At 53.5% G+C, this 20,264-nt stretch overlaps 1 protein-coding gene across 3 annotated transcripts; it reads right to left on the bottom strand.

Moving 5' to 3' along the window:
• Positions 1–2,293: 2,293 nt before the first annotated feature.
• SPINDOC (spindlin interactor and repressor of chromatin binding) lies at positions 2,294–13,869 on the bottom strand. Of its 3 annotated transcripts, none has more exons than XM_019955173.2 (6): positions 13,480–13,862; positions 9,718–10,047; positions 9,512–9,643; positions 9,229–9,366; positions 8,896–9,096; positions 2,294–3,033 (listed from the first exon to the last, which is right to left on the bottom strand). In XM_019955173.2, exons 1-6 carry the CDS (start codon positions 13,604–13,606, stop codon positions 2,822–2,824), a joined length of 1,140 nt encoding a protein of 379 aa, XP_019810732.2. In that variant the 5' UTR covers positions 13,607–13,862; the 3' UTR covers positions 2,294–2,821. The 3 variants fall into 3 exon arrangements, with proteins under 3 accessions (XP_019810732.2, XP_070639231.1, XP_070639232.1); XM_070783131.1 differs by lacking the exon at positions 2,294–3,033 and adding an exon at positions 3,040–4,314 and having other exon boundaries at positions 13,480–13,864; XM_070783130.1 differs by lacking the exon at positions 9,229–9,366 and having other exon boundaries at positions 13,480–13,869.
• Positions 13,870–20,264: the final 6,395 nt, after the last annotated feature.

Here is a 20,264-nt window from a genome sequence, read left to right as displayed (position 1 = left end):
CAGTCTCATTTGAGCCAGACTGCAGCCTGGCCGTGTGTGTGCGCGTGTGTGCATGTGTGAGAAAGCTGGGGTGGGGGCACTGGAAAAGGGGGGTCAGGTTGCCGGAGCCACAATCTGGACCAGAGCCATGATGGAACCGGATGCTACAGAGGTGCTCAGCCAGTGACCCCCATTGTCCAACCATAGCTCAGTTTCTCTTCAAGGAGAGAAGTGGGTGCTTCTTCCCTTCTCTCAGTCTGGTTCTGCCCACAGGTCTCTAAAAAGAGCTCTCTGACTTGCACCCCAAGGAAGGCAGTTGTGAAGGGTGGCAGGTGGCCGGCCTCAGAGCGCAAAGGAGTATTGGGCACTAGGGGCACGGGTGGGGGGTTGGGTGGTGACACCCTTGTCCCGATTCTTCTCAGTTGTGGCTGGACTTCGGCACTGCACCATCAGCCCCTGGGTCGCTGATATTTGCGAGGGAGGCTTTCCTGGTGCTGCAGCCTCTATGACAGTGACTCTGGCCCCGGTGGTGGACCCCAAGCAATCCTTCACTGGTGTTTAGAAACCTCCTTCCGCACTCTGGGTGGAGCCATGTTCCGGGCTCCACTCTCTGCCTCTCCCTGGAAGCCCAGATGTGCCCACAGGCAGCTTCCAGCCTCACAAGCTCATGGAGTCCCGGGGGTCCTGGCTGAGGCTGGCCAGATCCCTGCCACCCAAGATGTGGGGCTTAAGCCACGGAAGAACCACACCACCAGCAGTTACTCCGACAGCTACCTTGTGATAGCAGAGGACCGCATTCCGAGGACCAGCCCACACAGGAAAAACGTCACAAAGGAATACACACCAATAGGGCACTTAACAAACATTTATTGAGCACCTACTCTGCGCCAGGCCCTACGCAGGACACTAGGAAAATGAAGTCAATGCAATCCAACCCTCGCCCAGAAGGAGCTCACAGTCTAGCGGGCCAAACCTTCAATCATAATTAACAGCTGCGAAGATGCATTTAGCTTCACAATTGTACAACGAGCTTTTCTGTAAGTTCTCCCAATTGTCAACACCCAACAACAGCCACGTTGTTTTAAAAGCACATTGGCATAAATGTAAACAGTCACACGACTCAAAAGACAGACAGCAACCACCTGCAATAATTCAATCTGTGGTTCAGAGCATTTCAGCATTATTTATTCCTTCCTATTCGGAAGGATCAAGTTCTGCCAATTTGCAGAAACGGGGGGAGAGACACAGGGGAGTTCCATGGCCCTCATGCACTGGTGGAGTGGCCTGAGACACCAGGGGTCCTGAATCCTTGCTCAGTTTTCCTCCCCTGGAAAAGGGCCCCTGACATCCTCGGACTCTTTCTCCCAAGCTCATCAGAGAGGGAGAAAGGGCCACATCCTACGAACCAGTCACGCCTGGTTGGGCCCATGGGGGACATCAGCTCAGACAGCCACACAGCACAGCCTGCTCAGCCCAGACTCTTCCCGATTCCGGGACTGGCCTTCTGGTCAGTCTCAGAACCTGCTGGGCTCAGTGTTGTACAGGAACAACTGCCCTGCGAGTCCATCCCCCTCAGGATGCACAAGACCCATCAGAAGCAATGGAGCAGGCCAGGGGCAGAGGGTAGACGGCCCTATTTCTCCCACCCACCCCTGGATTCTATATGGGACAGTCAAGTTGGGGATCTGAGCGCTCTCTCTGCCTCTCTTGAGAGCCCCCATCACCACAGAGGAGAAACCACCCTATGCAGGTTTGGCTGGTGATGGCTGGTTTAGGAGGGAAGGGGTAAGGAATATGGGGAAGAGATCCAAAGTGGGTTATCTCCTGGTTCAGGGAACCGGAAAACCAGGCAAAGGCTCGCTGTGAGTAAGCGAAGGAGATGAAGGCTGACCGCGAGGCTGAAAGGTTGGAGGCGGCCTGCCTGCCTTCCCGTCATGGGGCGGGGGAGGTGGGGGGGCAGGCATCGGTGCCCTGCACGCTGGCCACAGCCAGGGCACACCAGAAAGATGACCTTAGGTCTCAGCTCCTCCCCGGATGCCCCAGTGTGGCCTGTCTCGGACGGAGGTTCACCAAGTCAGTCAGAAGGTATGTGTAAAAGGCGCTCCTGACCGCATCTGGAGGGCAGGGGTGAGGGGAGAGGCTGAGGCGCCCCTCTGACATGGCCTGCTCCCACCCCGCGCCAGCCTCTGGGGCCGCAGCTTTCTGGCCCACGCCCAGGACCCCTGTCAGCTCTCCTGCTTCTCAGGGTCGCTCTAGGGGGCTGGACAGCCTGCTAGCAAACCCCTCCCCGCAATGATGGCCCAGACGAACTCTCTTAATAAAAAAAAATAATTTATTGTCAACAAAGGAGATATATACAACAGGAAAAGAGGTGAACAGGACAGTGAGTGACCAGTCGGCCACCAGTGGGGATGGAGCGGGAAGAGGTAATGGAGGCCTCCTGCTCTGGGGGCCTGCGGGGGGGAGGAGAGGCGTCCCCCGAGGTAGTGGGGCTCAGTTCACGACCACCTCCTGTGTAAGGCACTGTGCCGAGGGAGAATGGGGGGCCAAGAGGGCGGGAGGAGGTCGGGAGACAGTAGAGGTCGGGGTCAGCAAAAGGATCGGGTGGGTGTTCTCCACAGGCCCAATGCCCTACCGCTCGACAGCCACTGGCGGCCCCCCCCCGGCCTCATGCCTCGCCCCGAGTCATGGCAGATGCTGCCCACCCTCCTCTCCTCCATCCTGCTCTGGCACCTGGTTCTACTCCCTCTCTCAGGCGGCCAAGCTGGGGGGCTCTGTGTGATAAGCCCAAGGGGGACACTGCCTTCTCCCTCCCTCCCTCCCACCCCAGAAAAGCAAGAACCTACAGGCCACTTCCCGCCTCTGGCTGTGCCCCGACAGCGCTGCTGGATTCCGACAGAGCTGCGGGCCAGTCTGGGGCGTCACCTGCTCCCACGCCCTTGGCGCCCTGGGGATGCTTGGACCAGTCTTGCAGGAGGCTGACTGCAGGGGGCTCCTCCAGTCGCACGCGGATGACCTGGAGATCCAGCGTCCCGCGAAGCCCTGGAGGGGGAGCTGGGCAGGGGTGAGGACAGAGAGCAGTCAGGGCTCTCCAGGCCATCGCCTCAGGGTGTTCCTAGAAGGTCTGGGTTAAGTCACATCCCCCTTCCCAGGCCTTCCATTCCACAGCCCTGGACGGGCAGTCAGAGGGGAAGCCCAGGGACAGTGGGAGGCCTCGCTCCCGGTCCACCCCAGGACCAGCGCTGACCACAGAGGCATCACGCCTCCTGGGGCATCCGCCACCGGCCCTCTGCAGCCTTCCTCCTGTATTTCCCACACGGATGCTTGGTGCTGTCCTCTGCTCCCCTTACCCCTTTATCTTCAGCTGACTGTTTCACCTGAAACTTACTGGGCATCCTAGCCTGATGGGCTCTGCCCTGCGTGGGCAGAGGTGGTGGGATGGAGAACACCCCAAAGGAGACAGGGCTCTCACAAAAGAGCTCCCAGGTGAATATGCAGGGTGGAGGAGGGAGCACTGCACGGAGAGTCCTGGGGTGAACATCCAGCTCTGCTTTGCAAAACCCGACCAGGCTCTTTATCTCCTGAGTCAGTACTGGCCACGCAGGGATCACGTGTCCACATTACCAGCATGGAGAAGCTACTCACAATGGGCAAAATCAGATCTCAAGATGGGAAAGCGGACTACTGACGGCCCTGTCAGGTACCAACCCCGCCCTGGGCATTGCATAAGCAGTTCCAAAAGTTACATCAAAAAGCAAACCCAGAAAGCAGAAACCGGTGACAACTGTGAGGTGTCTGCATTAAACCCGTGGTTTTTGCCTTTACTGTTTCTAGAGACTTCGTGATTTGGCAGGGAAAACGGGCACAACTTTGCTATACCGTTTGCTGGGACAGAACAGGACTCAATGGCTGCCACCGGACTGTGCACCTGAACAGACTCTGCTTTGTGTTCACATGAGCTGGTGTGCCTTCCTGACACACACTATGCCCCTCGAGGACAGGTGGGGCCCTCTCATTGGGCTCCTTAATTCAACAATAACTTACTGGGCAACCACACTGTGCCCAATGCTAGTCTAGCTGCTGGGGGTTCCCCAGCACATGGGGCAGATCAAGTGGCCTTTCTGGAATTTATGTTCCAGCAGTGAGAGCCAATAAACAAGATAAACAAATTAAAAACGCAATGTGATATATACGGATGGAAGCAAAGTAAAAAAGCACACCAGAGTAGGGGATAGGATATCAGGGAGGATCTCACAGAGGTGACTGGAGCTGACCCGTGAGGAAAGTTGGGCAGGAAATGAGGAGTCCACGGTGTCTAGCTGGGGAACAGCATTCCTGGTGGGAGGAAGAGGACATGCGGATGCCCTGGTGAGCAGGAAAGGTGAGGACCACCAGTCCCATGAGGACTCTTGAGTTTTCTCTGGGATGTTACAGTGAGCGCTGGAGGGCTGAGCAGAGCAGTGATAGAATCCCACTTGTGTTTTCAGGGGGGCTTTGGCTGCTATAGGAGACTGACCGCAGCGGGCAATCATCAGAAGCCAGGAGACAGTCTAAGGAACCCTGGATGAAGGGAGCAGCAGTAGAGATAGTGAGTGAGTGAGTGAGTGAGTGAGTGAGTGAGTGTGTGTGTGTGAAACCTGAGCATCTTGGAGGTGGGGCTAACAGGATTTGCTGACAGACTGAAGTGGGGTCTGAGAGAGATAGATGACAACTCTGAGGCTTCGGTCCAAGCAAACTGAAGAACGTGGCAGCCAGCTTTCCGGGGAAGTGAAGCCCGGGGAGCGGGTAGTAAAGAGGCTGGGGTAGGGGAGGAGACTGCGGGTTCCATTCAGAAATGCTGTCAGAAACACAGAGTTTGGGGGATCTTTTATACAACCAACCAAACACATCAACTGCGCGCGAGAGAGGCTGGAGCCGAAGGGACAGGCCCGGGGTGGTGGGGAAGGTGGGCCCATGACAAGCTTCGAGCCTGGGATCACCCAGGGTGTGAGTACAGATCCTGACTCACGGTTGGGTCATTCATTCATTTGCCAAATACACAGACGGCACCCATTCTGGGCTGGGCACTGGGGATATTACTGTGAATGAAACAGGCAAACTTCCAGACCCAAGGAAGCATAATACTCTAGAAACAGGAAGTAGAACCACCATAGGATCCAACTTTTGAGAGCTGGAAGCGAACAGGCAAGAGAGGCAGGGGCAAGCCCCTCACGGTGCGGCCTGAGAGGCCAAGGGCAGAATGAGCCTCCAGGAAGGAGGGCGGGACAGGCTCCTGGTTTCTGCCGATCAGGAAAAACAGGGACTGAGAACTGACCACTGGGTCTAACTTTATGGAGGTCAGTGGCCATCTTGCCAAAAAAGACATGTAGGTGGTAAGCATGAGGTTGAATCTAATGGCTTCCAAAGACAGACTGGAGACTGTTGAGAAAAGCTTTTCAGCAAAGCTAGGGACAAATGTGACAGAGGCTATGATGGATGAGGGCTGAGAAGGGAGAAATAACATCTCTGTGTAAGCTGATGGGGAAGACCTGAAGCAAAGAACAGCTCAGGGTCCAACAGAGGAGACTTGATCCCTGGCACTTGCGGCAGGCTGGGCGCTGCATGGGCGAAACACACATGGGCTGCCCGAGGCTCAGTTTCCTCTTCTGTAAACCGGGGGCTCAGCACCCCGAGCCCAGAACCACCCCCACTTGCCTCCTGGCCCGGCCCAAATCCCTCTGCTCCCCCAGCTTCAGCCCCCTTCTCTTCCTCCACACTTGTGCATGTGTGTGCAAATGTGAGCACCTCCTCTGGGGGTGGCTGGGACCCATCTCTCGTTTCTCACTAAGGCTCATCGGAGCAGAGACTCTGGAAATGTCACCACCAGAGTGACGAGTGAAGGCAGTTGCCATCCACTCATCTGTCGGTAAATCTTTTCCAAGGGCTTTCTTTGTGCATGCCCTGTTCCCGGTACAGAGGGTACAGCAGTGAACAAAGCCTGCCACGCATGAAGCACACACACACACACTCTTCTTCTTGGTCCAGTCTCACACACACCCGTCTTCTCTTTGGTCCAGTCTCTCACTCCCACAGTTTTTTCTCCTTGGTCCAGTCTCACACACACACACACACACACACACACACACACATTCTTTTCCTTGGTCTAATCACACACACACACTCTCACATTTTTCTCCTTGGTCCAGTCTCACACACACACACACACACATTCTTTTCCTTGGTCTAATCACACACACACACACACTCACATTTTTCTCCTTGGTCCAGTCACACACACACACACACACACTTTCTTCTCCTTGGTCTAGTCACACACACACACACTTTCTATTTCTTGGTACACACACACACACTCTTCTTCTTGGTCCAGTCACATACACATACACATTTTCTTCTCCTTGGTCCAGTCTCTCTCTCTCTCTCTCTCACACACACACACACACACACACACACACACACACACACACACACACACTTTCTTCTCCTCGGTCCAGTCAGGAACACACTGGTCTAGCTGAGGTATCCTAAGCCAGGTCTCAAGGTCTTATTCTAATTAAACACCAGCAAGGATTTTCTCCACTACTTGCAAGTGGGCCCTCATGGCTCACCGCCTCTCCTGGCCTGGACACCCTCATCCTGTAAGGCCCCAGAATGTCCAGCAAGTCTTCCCTGATGGCTTCACACACATGTCCATCAGCTCAGCTGACCACAGTGACTTCCTGCCCACTCCCAACTTCTAAATCCTTGATTTTTAATTTTCTTTTTTAAAGTGGTAGGATCTCTAGTCCAATAAGACCTTTGGAGAACTTCAAAAAATTAAACAACTCAAAGTAGAACATTCTGGTTGAAGCCTCACATGTTTCTGAGACATCTGAGCTTTGGGTTCTTAAAACCCAAAACCAGTCTGCAGTCACTAGTCTGGAGGCCGTACTGTGCATAGAACCATCACGGGCACCCTGCTAGTCTGGATTTGCTGGCCTGGGCCCCTCAGAGGACCACTTGTGTCATTTCTCAGGGTGCTTCCTGGGTCAGGCTGCAGGCACACGCACCGCTGTGTCACTCACCATCTCCTGCGGTTTCTGGACTGTCCCCAACCTCTCCAGGTCCCTGCCGCTGTCAGGACATGGCTCAGCACCTCCCTCCCTTTCAAATCAGACGGCTGAACCCCGAAGTCTCAGGCTCTGCCCACTCACCCCAAACGAACCTGAGACCTCAAGGATGCTCTTCGCAGCTACTGGTCACTCCAGACAGGTGGAGTTTGGGCACAGGGTACCCCAAGGCTCGAAATGAAGCCCCCGCCTTCTAGAATGAAACCAGAAGACCCACCAGCCAGTGGGAGAGGTCAGCTGTGTACAGCAGAGGTCCGCTGACATGAGGGGGACCAGGAAACACACAAGTCTAGGCAGAGTGCGGTCCTGGGAAGGCAGGACGCAAGGTGACTCATGCTGAGACCTGAGACAGTTAAAACCCCACAGGGGTGAGGCCCACCTTCAGACTGGAGACAGCAGAGCCCCTTTGGGTCAAAAATAAACAGACAGGAGTACACAGGCACCTATGTGCACGCAGAGCTTTGTGAGAGGTTGGACGGACATAAGCCAAATTTTTGACAGTGGTCACCACTGAGTGACGTGGGCTGAAGGGAAGTGAAGCTTTTTCTTTAAGCAAAAAGCATGCCTCCTTTTTGGGAGCCCTGCTCTGGGGAGCCTCCAGCACCCCGTGTGCTGTCTTTCTTGGAGCTTCAACTCCAAGTGCCCACTTCAGGCGGGCCGGGATGCGGTACTCTGTGTATCACATTCACTCCTTCAAGAACCACTTTCTGCACCCTAGATGCTGCGAGCAGGGCCTAGCCGGGCGAGACAAAGAGAGAGGAACCAGGCGCCCTGCTGGAACACAGCCCAGTCTCATCTCAGTTCTGCTACTGCTGCATTAGGTGACTGTCCTAGCAAGAGTACCAGTCCCTCAGAGACGTCCACATCCTAATCCCCAGGGCTGTGAGTATCGTTTGTTCACAGTGGGGGAAAATCAAGGCTACAGGAGGAACTGACGTTGCTCATCAACCAACTTTAAAATTCAATGGAGCCTTGGATGACCTAGGAGGGCTCAGTGTAATTACAAGGGTTCTTAAAGGGGAAAGAGGAGGTCGAAGAGCGAGAACCAAAGATGGCAGCCTAAGAAAGCCTGGGCACGGCTGGCTCTGAAGACGGAAGGCGAGCACAGCTGAGGAATACAAGCAGCCGCGAGAGGCTGCAAGAGGCAAGACTCCCTCTTTAGGAGTCAGAAAGGAGTTGGCCCTGCCGACACCCTGCCTGTAGCCCGCTGACACCTCCCGTACGAGGACTCTGGCCTCCTGAACTAAAAGGCAGTGTATCTATGTTGTTGTCAGCCACTGAGTTTGTGGTAATCTGTTACAGCAGCCACAGGAAGGGAACACATGGACGTGGAAAAGGAACCACCTCTCTGAGACTCAGCCATTCGGAAAAAGACACTTTTATAAGCGCCAAATGAGCTGCATATAAGTTTCTTAAAACCAGAGAACATGATATAAACCCAAGTGCCCACTGGTATTACCAGACACACCCTGAGCTGAGGGTCTGTGGCGCATTGACCTCCGTCTCCTGTTATCAGTCCCATTTAGGCCCCTGGTGGGCACCTCAGGCCCCAGCTGGAATCAACCGTGAGTGTGGTGATGGGTGTCAGGCTTTGGGGAACACTGGCCTAACTCAACCTAACAACCAGGATGCTCCCAAGAAGCGTGCCAAAACCTCAGCTCTCAGGCTGGCTGCTGTATTCAAATCCACCTGCCCTCAGCCCAGCTGCCCGGGGACCAGAGCGCCGGTCACCTCTGCCTGGGGCTCCACCCTGGGGACGTGGCCTTCCCAACCCTGCACACCTGCCGCCCGCAGCTCAGGCGCTCACCTGGGGAGGGGCTTTCCGGCTGGAGACGACCTCCTTCGGCCCCTTTTCCCTCTTTGGGCAAGTCTCTGCGGTTTGAGGCCCTGAGCTGGGTGTGGGAGAAGAGCTGGAGGGCGAAGCCGGCCGGGAAGCTGCCATCCGTGAAGTGCCGGACCTCGGCCGGAGCAGCGAAGGTCTCCATGGGTGAGTCCGGCGAGGGGGGGTCTGAAGGAAGGACGGGATCAAACTGTGAGGCCACACTCCCAAGGCCCGCCTGGGTCTCGGCTGAGGGGCACGTGATCCCTGCCCCTCCCACCCCAGCTTTCCCCCTGGAGCCCACACCTTCCTTCCCTTCACCTGGGTCAGGGTCTGGGTCTAGGTCCAGGGTTTTGGTCATAGGTCTGCCTCTTTTCTTCCTGACCGGCTCCTCCCCAGAGGGCTCCTTGCATCTCTGACCACGGGGCTTCTTGCTTACTGGCTCTGGGACAGGGGCCGCTGCAAAAGATAAGACCTTTTTGAGGCCTGACTCCCGCAACTCCAGGGCTGCAGGGTACCTGCTGAGCAGCCTGTCTCCACCCAGCTGGCGGGGCTCATGATACCCTCACCCCAACTCAGCCTCGCTGGCTTTGGGATAACTGACCAGGAAGTTCCAGAGGGCGAAGTCCTCTGGGCCGGGTCCTTCTGGGGAGGGATTGGTTGTCCTCGGAGTCGAGGAGAACGACAATCTCTGCTGGCATCCTGGCAGGGTCCGGGTCGGAGTCCTGGCCTGAGTCTGAAGTGGGCAGATACCAATGATCAATCACGAGCTCCAACTCTCCCCTCCGCCCCCACCCCTGCCCCCACTACCTGAGTGGGGTGGGGACGGCTGCTCCGCTCGAAAGTCTTGCACAAGGGCCGCCCCCTCGCTCCAGGCCTCCAGGATGTTGCTCTTCTCGGAAGGGCTCAGGTCCAGGGTGTGAGGATGCTGCTCCAGGATGTGGGCGCGCGCCGTGTCTGCTGAGGGGGCCTGGATCTCGGCCCCACACACCATGCACAGCGCCCGCCCGCTGCCTCCCGGGCTGTTCCCCACCAGAAACTCCTGCTCCCAAGACACCTGCTGTCTGGGCTCCTCAGAGCTATCGTTGCCCGCCTCCAGGAGGCTGGGCCTGGGAGGTGGGATCTTTTCCTGCTGGGCCACTAAGGAGGAGAGGAGGGGGAAGGTGTTATCAGTAGAGGTACCCACACCAGCAAGAGAGAACAGGGTTCCCCAAGCCTGGCGGTGTGTGCAAGGAAGGACCTTTCCCATCTAGAGTCTCTTTTCTTCCCCCTCTGGAGCCCACAAGGCACCAGCCACAATAAAAGCAGCAGACATGCCACCACATCCCGCTAGCCCAACCTAGTCTCCGACCACAGGTCCAACAGGTTTTTCCATAGACTGCATTCCAGCATGGCTCTGGTCTGGGCACACTGTTCAGACCACCCCATCAGTCTGGCAAACTTCTTTCACGGCCCTACTCAAATCCTCGGCCCTGTGAAGCCTTTCCGATCACCCACCCCCGGCAATTGTATCCACATCTGACTTCTGACAGTGCTCACTTCCTCAAGGACAAGAACAGCAAACTTCGTCATCTTATTCTCCTGCAGGGCCTGGCATGCAGGGAGGAGATGCTCGATGAGCCTTGGGTCAGCGAAGGGCATCCAGGCCTGGTCCTCCACTCGTTGGGGCCCTGTCAAGGGGCCTCTCCCCCAAAAGCCTTTGCAGCGGTGACCTTGTCCATCCCCAAGGGTGGACCCAGCACCTTCTCCCTGTGCACACAGGACCATGACATTTGACAGGGTGGGAACCGTTCTCAGCTTCGCAAAGGATGCAGGCTCAGATCCTTGTGAGCCTGGCATCTCAGAGCTTTTAATCCCTTGTGGGTGCACCTCTCTCCCACCTGAGAGGATGGGGCAATATACAAACAGGGGAGGTCCTAATACCTGGGGACTTCCTGGAAGAGGTGGCATCTGAAACAGGTCTGAGAACTGGCTTGGTCTCAGAAGGTTTAGCTCCAAGGCTGGGTGGTACCTCTCCCCCAGGTGACAGTAGCTGCAGTTCTTTCCCACCACTCCTCCAAAATAGCTTTGTCAAGGTCACCAATGCTACACCCAGCGGTCAGCGCTTCAACTTCATCCCCTGGCAGATCACTTCTTTCATCTTGATTTTTGTCACCTGGTTTCCAGGGCACCACCTTCTGTTGGTTCTTTTCTTACTTCATGGAGGCTCTTTTTCGGGCACCCGTGCCAGTTCCTTCTCTAGGAGAGAACCGTCTTCTCACCAAGGCCTGCCTGCCATTCCTGAGAAAGCGGCCATCAGCCCCACCTGAGCGTCCTGTTCCCCTCACTTCATCTCCTCCAGAGCACACAACGCTGCCTGACGACACACGTGCTTTTCTTGTTTCCTGTGTCTCCTCACTTCGCCGCTGGTCTGTGACAGCATTGATTTTTTGATCCTTCACACCTGTATCTCCAGCAACTGGCCCAGTGCCTGGCATGCTGTGGCATTCAGCAATGTCTGGTAAGGATCGACTCAGTCTCCAAGCTCGAACCACGGGAGCATTCCACGACTCAGTCCTAGGACCCCTTCTCTGTCCACCTCCTTCCTCTGGCGGTCTTGCCCCAAAGCCTGTTGCTGACAACTCCCATGTCTATACCTCTAGCCAGACACTCCCAGGAAATTTAGATCCATGTGTCTTATTTCTCATTGGACCTCTGTGCTTCAATGTGCTTCTCAAACTTGTCTTGTTTAAACTGTAACCTCCTACAGGCCTGCCCCTCAGTCTTTCTGTCTCAGCAAATGGGAAGTCCATCCTTCCAGTCACTCAAGCTGAAAACCTTGAATTTGTGTTTTTCTTACCCCCGTGCACCAAACCTTTCAAGAAACTTGTTTCAGGATCTTCGCAATTGCTGTTCTCTCTGCCTAAAATGCCTTACCTCCAATTATCTACAGGATTCCATTCTTCACTTCCTTTGGTCTATGTTCAAAATTCACCTTATTAAGAAGACTTTCCCGACCACTTGCTACTCCAAATAAACCACTCTCACTCTTCTTGATTCAGTGTTCTCTGAACTACTAGTCACCATCTAACAAGCTATACATTTATTTATATTCATCTATCTCTGGTCATTAGCATATACACACAAATTCCGGAAAAGCACGGTTTCGACTTTGTTTACACTAATTAGCATGCCCAGCCTAAAACAATGCTTGACATGTAAGTGTGGTGCTCAGTCGTGTCTGACCCTTTGTGACCCCATGGACTGCAGCCTGCCAGGCTCCTCTGTCCATGGGATTTCCCAAGCAAGAATACTGGAGTGGGTTGCCATTTCCTGCTCCAGGGGATCTTCCTAACCCAATGATCAGACCCACATCTCTGCATCTCCTGCACTGGCAAGCGGGTTCTTCACCACTGCACCACCTGGGAAGCCCTGACATATAAGAGGTGCCCCAAATACTTGTTGCATGAACCCACTTCCCTGGTGAAGAAGGATGTTCTCGCAGTTGTTGAGATGGTTAACTGAGACAGTCTGCCACTGAGCACTCAATAAATGCTAGCAAAGGTAGGGAGAGAACCTCTTTCAGATGGAAAATGCTTTATTTCCCTCATTTTAAAGCCCTCCAAAAAGGAAGAGAGGCGGTGTAGGGAGACGTCAGTATGTTCTGCTGAAGCTAAATGAATGGCCTTGCTCTCAAGCTTTTGGGTATTGTCCCCACTACGAGAGGAGGTATCCAGGAATGCAAAGATCTGCATTTTCATGAATAGTATGTCTTCCATGAAGGTGGCCTTTTGTTTCCTTAGGGCCCTCAACATCCTGAGGGCTGGAAAAATCGGTGGAGGAGGAAGGGAAAGTGAGTGCTTACACATTGCTCTTCAAATCCCATCTCAAGGCCCATCTCCCTCTAGAGTGGCCAAGGGCTCCTGTAGCAAACATTTCTTTAATAAAACTGTGTGCCGTAAGCAATCCTTTTCACCCCTCTAGCGCCAGAATCTGACACCTGTGGCTTATGCGTGTACAAGGCCTGGGAATGGTGGCGGGGAAGCGCAGGAAAGCTTTAGGGTTGGAGCGCCCTTAAAACCCACCTCTCGGCGGGCTACACCGGCGCCTGCCTCCACCCACCGAGTCGCTCCGAACCCCGAGGGGAAGGGCCCCGGCCTCCGGCCTGGAGGCCTTGACGCCCCTCGGCCTAGAACGCAGCCTGGCCCCTGGGCCTGCCTCTGCCTTCCCGGGCGGGGGACCCGCCATCGTCACCTCGAAGCCGTCGTGCTGGGCCCGGGCGAGGGGGCGCTCGGGCACCGGAAGATCCGGAGCGCGCCGGGCGTGGATCGAAGGCTCCAGACCCCGGGCAGGGGTGGGGGAGGGGGAGTTCGGGGAGGCCTGAGATTCCAAACCCTGGTGTGGGGGTGGAGCAAAAGCGCGCCAGGGCCTCAGACTCTGTGAGGAAGGGGGCGCCCGGGCCTCAGGCTGGAGTCGGGTGTGGGCGGTTGGGCACCAGACTGGAGGTGGGGGAGGGGTACCCGGACCCCGGACTGAGGAGGGGACGCCGAGCCCGGACCGTGACGCCGAAGTGGGATCCCCTCCCCTCCTCACCTCTGAGCATCGGCTCGGGCCGCGGAATTACGGCCACCACCATGGCCTCCTCGTCATCCTCCCCTTCCTCGCATTTGAGCGTCACCTCGAAGCAGTCGAGCGCGGCGCCCTCGGCCTTCAGAGCCATGGCGCGGCCCGGGGGGTGGGGTGGGGTGGGATCTTGGTGACCGGACGCCGAGGACGGGCGCGCAGGCCTGGGCGCCGAGGGCGGCTGCCACTTCGCGCCCCGCGCAGTCCCCTCCCCGCCGCCCGCCGCTCGCCGGCCCAGCCTGCGGACGGGCGCGTCTGGGCCTCCCTAAGACCTAGACCGTCAAGACCCCGGGGTTGGGGGGGGAGGGCTCAATCCGGGGCCCCAGCCCCCCGCCGCTCCCTTTTATGGAGGCTCATTGTCGGCGCCCGCCCGGCCGGCCCGCCGGGCCCCGCCCCCGACTCCGCGCGGCCAATCGCGTGTGGCCCCGCCCCGGGCACGCGGCTCCGTTAGAATCCCGGGGACCCGCCAGGGGCGGGCAGGGCCGCGGGCTTCCGGCTGCCCCAGCGCGCAGAGGTGGGGGTCGCTGGCCCGCGGGAGAGGACCCTGAGCTCCTCCCGGCCGGGAGCGTCTGGAGCCGGCCAGCCGAGCCTGTCGGGTCTCCCGCCATTTGCGACGCCGAACCGGCACGCTGCCTGCACGTAGGGCGCTACCAGGCGCCCCAGGGTTTTGATCGAGCCCGACTCAAGCTTTTACCTGAACGAGCCCTCCTCCGCCAGAAGATGCCCCCGGGCGAGGGAAGAACCGGTAGGGGAGCGAAAAGGGCTTTGGCGTGGGAAGAGTGGAGACTGAATTCCTTAGGATTTGCCAGCTCTGGGACCTTGGGTACGTTATCTGTTTTCTTAGACTATTTCATCCTTTATTTAAAAAAAAACCAAAAAACATTGTGGAGCCTTCTGGACAAGGATGAAGATGCCAAGTGGAGTGTTGTGAGCGCGCGTCCACCGGCCGAGGATTGTGATTTCCATATTTTAAACGCGAGTCCAGACATCGTGCTCCTCCCCACTAAGGTCACTCGGAAGCCCTTGAGAGCCCCGGACCAGAGTCCAGTTGCCATGACGCTGCTGCATCATGATTCCGGTCTGGCTGAGCTCTGACCTCTGCGACAGAGAATGGGCATCTCCGTCTACTGTAGAAGCCCTCAGGAGAATTCAGTGGAGGACATCCCTGACACTGAAAAATCTCTCATAAAATGCCACTGTACCAGATCAGAATAAAGGTATTACTAAGTGTGTTTACCCTAATTCTATCTTAAGGTTGTTCGCTCCCTTTGCTGCAGACCCCTTCCTTGCCTTTCTGCTAGCTCTGTATTGCCCTGCAGGGTGCAGTTTCTCTGGCTTCCAGGACAGCTGCCTTCATTCAGCCTTGGGTTTGGCGAAACGGAGACAGAGGCAGGAGACTGGAAGGTAGGAGGCAGGAAAAAGCCAGGTTATTTCTCTTGCCCGTGGTTCCAACTTCTCAAAGATGACCCTCTCCCCGACTCTCCACCCCCTCCGTTTGTCCCTCCAGTTTAGGAGTGTGGGCAGCTTGTTTTTGCTAATCTTTGGGTCGCCTCATTGTCCCCTGTTGGGTTTCTCAGCCCTTCTGTCACCCCTGTCACTGTGTCACCAATACGGGGTGCTGGATTTTCTGGTTTACATACTTAAAGTGGTTCCTGTTTGCTTGCTTGGACCTTGAGTGATACACCCAATGTTATACCAGGCACTTTGTAGACATTATTTCTTAGACCTCACAAGTCTTATGTGGTAGATTGTATTGTTCCCATTTTACCTAGCAGGAATTTGAGCTTTACAGGGTTTTATTACTTGCCCAAGTTAATCAGCACGAATCCTATTTCATCAAATCTAGCATGAGCATTTCCCCCTGCATTTTAACATCTTACAGTGGGGGTACTTTTTTCTCTAATGGACACCAGTGTGAAGTTTTAGGGCTATCAAGAAAGTATAAGATGGCCCTTCTGATATTCAGATAGTGATGATTCCAGCAGAACATAAACCATTGCTATTTTAAGAAGAAGAGGAAGAAACAGGCCCCAAACGGAGCCATTTGCCCTCAGGACAGCAAATCAAGGCTTACTTGCAGTTTCATCCTTTCCCAGGAATGTGATCTATAAATAGAAAATCTGAAATTTGCTGATCAGTACTAGTCAGGTAATCTGCATAAAAGACCCCTTCTGTCCCCTTTCCCCTGAAAAGAAGATAACCTAGACTGGAAAAGTTCTCTCTTTGCTAATAATTTCCCCACTCACCCCTCCTTCCTTTTGTAAGACCCTTCCTTTTTGTACAGTTCCTTGGAGCACTTTTCTGTTCCCTAGATGGGATGCTGAATCATTAGATAAAGCCAATTATTCAAATTTACTCAGTTGAGTTTTGTTATTTATCAGTGCTTACAATGAGACATGCTTAGATGCTCACATGTGGCCACTTTGTGACCACAAAAATGACTTGGCTTTCTCTGAGTGATTGGTGGTGGTTTTTTTTTTTTTTTTTTTGGTTTGGTTTGGTTTGTTTTGTTTTTGCCACACCACGTGGCTTGTGGGATGTTCCCCAGCTAGGGATTGAACCCCGGGCCCCAAGAATCCTAACCTCTAGGCCACCAGGGAATTCCCAATTGGTGCTTCTTTACCGAAGATACAAATCTAGCCCTGTTTGAATCTTCCTGCCTCCTAGGTAAGCATTGTAAAGATACCCAGTCTCTGAATTGCCCCTGCTTCTTGATAGCCTTCAATCCAGACCTTGTCCCCACTTCCCTAATTCCTCCACAGAACCAGGGGAAAAAGCCCACATTTAAGGACACACACACGGTGTTCTCAGGGTAAGCTCTCCTAACTGCCTGCAAGTTAAATAAACCTGACTTTTTGACTACAGGTGTGTTTCTGGTGGTCTTTGGTCAGGACTTTGACAACCTTAACCAATTTATTTTGCTTACATTTTCCATTTTTATACATATAAAGAGTGATACATGATAAAAATCTATGCCACCATGTCAGTCTCAAAGAGCTCTTTAAATAACTATACAATTCCAACAGGTAAGAAATCATTGTGTCAGAACTTGGCAGCATTTTTTTTTTTTAGGGTTGCCTAAAATCAGAAGCCCACCAGGCTCCCCCGTCCCTGGGATTCTCCAGGGAAGAACACTGAAATGGGTTGCCATTTCCTTCTCCAATGCATGCAAGTGAAAAGTGAAAGGGAAGTCGCTCAGTCGTGTCCGACTTGTAGTGACCCCATGGACTGCAGCCCACCAGGCTCCTCTGTCCATGGGATTTTCCAGGCAAGAGTACTGGAGTGGGGTGCCATTGCCTTCTCCGAAAATAATGGTTCATCTTACTTCTTGTGCTCTATTGAGTGAAATCCAGTCAGTTGCAAAAGCAGGACTCAACTCCTGTTCTGCCCATTCTACCCATCCACTGGCCTTGCTCTATCCTCTACAGCACCACGCTACCTCACTGGGAACTTTAGTTGTTAAATGAAAGGGTAGATATTATTAGCTCCAATACATGCATACAAAGAAACTGAATCCAGGAGAAATAAGTCACTGGAGATCAAACAGCTTGCAAGTCACAGAGCGATTCTGACTGCAAAGCCAGGGCTCTTTTCCATCATACCTACTGCTGAGGGAGCCCTCCCTGCACAGAGCATCCCAGGGCAAACTCCAGGACCAGCTTAAATGAAGCTGTTACCAGCTCCCATCTGTCGGACACGTAGTCCGTGCTGAGTCCTTTTTGAAGGAATTGGGACTTTTAAGTGCTGAGCTGGCCTGTGTGGAGGAGACAGGGTAGAGGTTTACTAGGCACGTATGTCTGCAACTCATGAATTTGGCCTTGGATTATGAGATTCCTAGAGCAGGGGAAGGTCAGACTGGAGATTAGAGACATGGAAACAGTGGCCTCTGTCCCAGTAGTTAGCTGTTCCAGGCCATTCCCCACGTCATCCCAGAGCTGGAGGCCCACGCTGGGATGAAGCCTTGCCTTTTTTTTTTTTTTTAACTTTTTAAAAAGATTTAAGTATAGTTAATTTACAATGTTGTGTTTGCTTCGGGTGTACAGCAAAGTGATTCAGTTATGTTGTTTACTCACGAAGTCCTGTCCGACTCTTTTGTGACCCCACGGACTGTAGCCTGCTACACTCCTCTGTCTCTGGAATTCTCCAGGCAAGAATACTGGAGTGGGTTGCCATGTCCTCCTCCAGGGGATCTTCCTGACCCAGGGATCAAACCCATGTCTCCTGGAAGTCTCCTGCATTGCAGGTGGATTTTTTACCACTGAGCCACCTGGGAAGCCCCAATTCAGTTTTTTATATATATATATAGCTTTTTCAAATATACTATTCCATTTGCATATATACTTTTTCAGATTCTTTTCCATGATAGGTTACTATAAGACATTGAATAGAAGCATATCCTTTTGATCCAGCTCTTACTGTTGGCATTTGGGGCCTTGGTGATGAGAGGGGACAAGAAGTGGGCTGCTGTGGGAAATAAAGCCAGCCAGAGCTCTAAGTGAAGAGAGGGCTGTTTGAAGGCTAAGAGTGGGTGTGTGGGGCTGCACTTTAACTTACTTGGCATTCTGTACTCATAGCAACACTTCTATTGTGAAACTTGTGCTCTAATCACTTGTCAGCATCTTCCAGTTTCTTGGTCTGTGGGTTGCCAGAGGACAGGTCCACTTCTCATCCATCTTTCTAGTTCCAGCCCTGGCCCAGGAGCTGTGGTGTTAGCACCAGCTTGGTGTCTATACTTGTTCAAACAAAATGGGCAGGAGGCAGGGTAGGGGCGTCGGGGAGCGGCTTCCCTGGTGGCTCAGTGGAAAAGAATCCACCTGCCAATGCAGGAGACACGAGTTTGATCCTAGCCCGGGAACTAAGCCCACGCACTGCAACTACCGAGCCTGTGCTGTAGAGCCCAGGAGCTGCAATGGCTGAACCCTCGAGCTGCAGCTACTGAGGCTGGACGCCCCAGAGCCTGTGCTCAGCAACAAGAGATGCTACTGCAATGAGAACCCTGAGCACTGCAACTGGAGAGTAGGCCCCGCTCATCACAACTAGAGAAAAGCCCAGGCAGCAAGGAACACCTAGCACAGGCAAATAAGGCAATAAACAGAAACCAAAATGGGGGATCTATTGGCTCATGGAATTCAGGGAAGGGTTGAACACTCGATCGTGCAAAGGGCAGGGAGACAGGCAGGATGTGAACACCATCAGTCCATCTTTCCATTCCTGGTCTCTGCCTTTTTCTGTGCATCAGCCTTATTCTCTCCTTGTAGATGGCTTTTTCCCACATAGCAGGAGATTTCCCACCATTTCCCGTCTACTAGCTTCTGTGCTTAGTCGCTCAGTCATGTCCAACTCTTTGCAACCCTATGCACTGTAGCCAGGCACCTCTGTCCATGGGGATTCTCCAGGCAAGAATACTGGAGAGGGTTGCTATGCCCTCCTCCAGGGGATCTTCCCAACCTGGGGATTGAACCCAGCTCTCCCAAGTTGCAGGTGGTCTCTTTACAGTCTGAGCCACCAGGGACTGGGTATGTTTCAAACCTTGTTTGTCCTCCACTGCCCACGTGCGCCTCGGGTGCCAGGCACTATAGAACACACTCCTATCAGCAGAAGACTTCTGATCCTGCACTTTGGTGTCACAAAGTGAGCTGAATCTGCTTAGTGAGCATTCGGAGAATTTCTGGAAGCCATGCCCACTCAGGACTGTTCTTAGTAACTAGACAGGGAAGTGGCTATGAACGATACACATCTATAGCAGTGTATTTATACAACTCCTCCCACTGATCTACTACACAGCTGCTGAACTCAACAGTCAGAACGGCCAATGGCCATCCCTCCTCCACTTGATGTGAGGGGAAGAATGGTGGAAAAGGCGGCAGAAAAACTCAGCCAGGGACTTCCTGGTGGTCCAGGGGTTAAGAATCCGCCTTGCAATGCAGGAGACACAGGTTTGATCCCTGGTCAGGGAACTAAGATCCACATGCCAAAGGACAACTAGAGAGTCTGGCACAGATCCCACGTGACTCAACGAAGGTTCCCCGTGCCGCAACTAAGACCTGATGCAGCCAAATAAATACATAAAGATTAAAAAACAAATAGCCAATTGAATGCAACAGGAATTTTGGGAATAAATTAATATAATAGTAAAATACTAAAAATCACAACAGCCAGTAACAGGAATTGGCTAATTAAATGGTGGTGTGATAGCACCACGAAGAGCAAATTTCTAGACTGTAACAACATAGAAAAGCATTTGTGGAATAATGTTAAGTGTGCAAACCCACAAACATACACAGAAAAGCATTTGTGGAATAATGTTAAGTGTGCAAACCCACAAACATACACAGATATTCCTTGACTTACAGGTTTATTCCCATAAACCTACCATAAGTTTGAAATCGTACAACTCAGATTGTCTTTTAATCTGAGTCTTTTAATTGAGATAACACACCTGATCTCAGGACTTAAGGAAGCTCAGGTTGCTCATGTCTCATCACAGAAAGAATTCAGTGAGAGACAAAGCGATTTATTAAGAAGTGGACTTATTTAGAGAGATACACATTCCATAGACAGAATGCAGTCTGTCTCAAAAGGCAAGAACGACCTTGGGAGAAACACACTCCACAGACGAGCGTGGGCTATCTCAAAAGGCGAGAGGCCCCAAAATACAATGTGCTTAGTTTTTACGGGCTGCATAATTTCATAGGCTACGAAACGGGAGGATTATTCTGGCTATTTTAGGAAGGGGATAGAGATTGCCAGGGACT

The sequence above is a fragment of the Bos indicus genome, chromosome 29 (assembly GCF_029378745.1).
Source record: "Bos indicus isolate NIAB-ARS_2022 breed Sahiwal x Tharparkar chromosome 29, NIAB-ARS_B.indTharparkar_mat_pri_1.0, whole genome shotgun sequence".
Lineage (NCBI taxonomy): Eukaryota > Metazoa > Chordata > Mammalia > Artiodactyla > Bovidae > Bos > Bos indicus.
Note: the sequence above shows the minus strand (reverse complement) of the source record. Positions and strands in the feature narration are given on the sequence as shown.

Excerpts from the sequence above, each read along its gene's own strand:
- SPINDOC (XM_019955173.2), bottom strand. The coding sequence starts at position 13,606 with ATGGCTCTGAAGGCCGAGGGCGCCGCGCTCGACTGCTTCGAGGTGACG. Across the intron at positions 10,048-13,479 it reads GCCCGAGCCGATGCTCAGAG|TGGCCCAGCAGGAAAAGATC; the intron begins GTGAGGAGGGGA and ends TCTCCTCCTTAG. Across the intron at positions 3,034-8,895 it reads GCCGGAAAGCCCCTCCCCAG|CTCCCCCTCCAGGGCTTCGC; the intron begins GTGAGCGCCTGA and ends ACCCCTGCCCAG.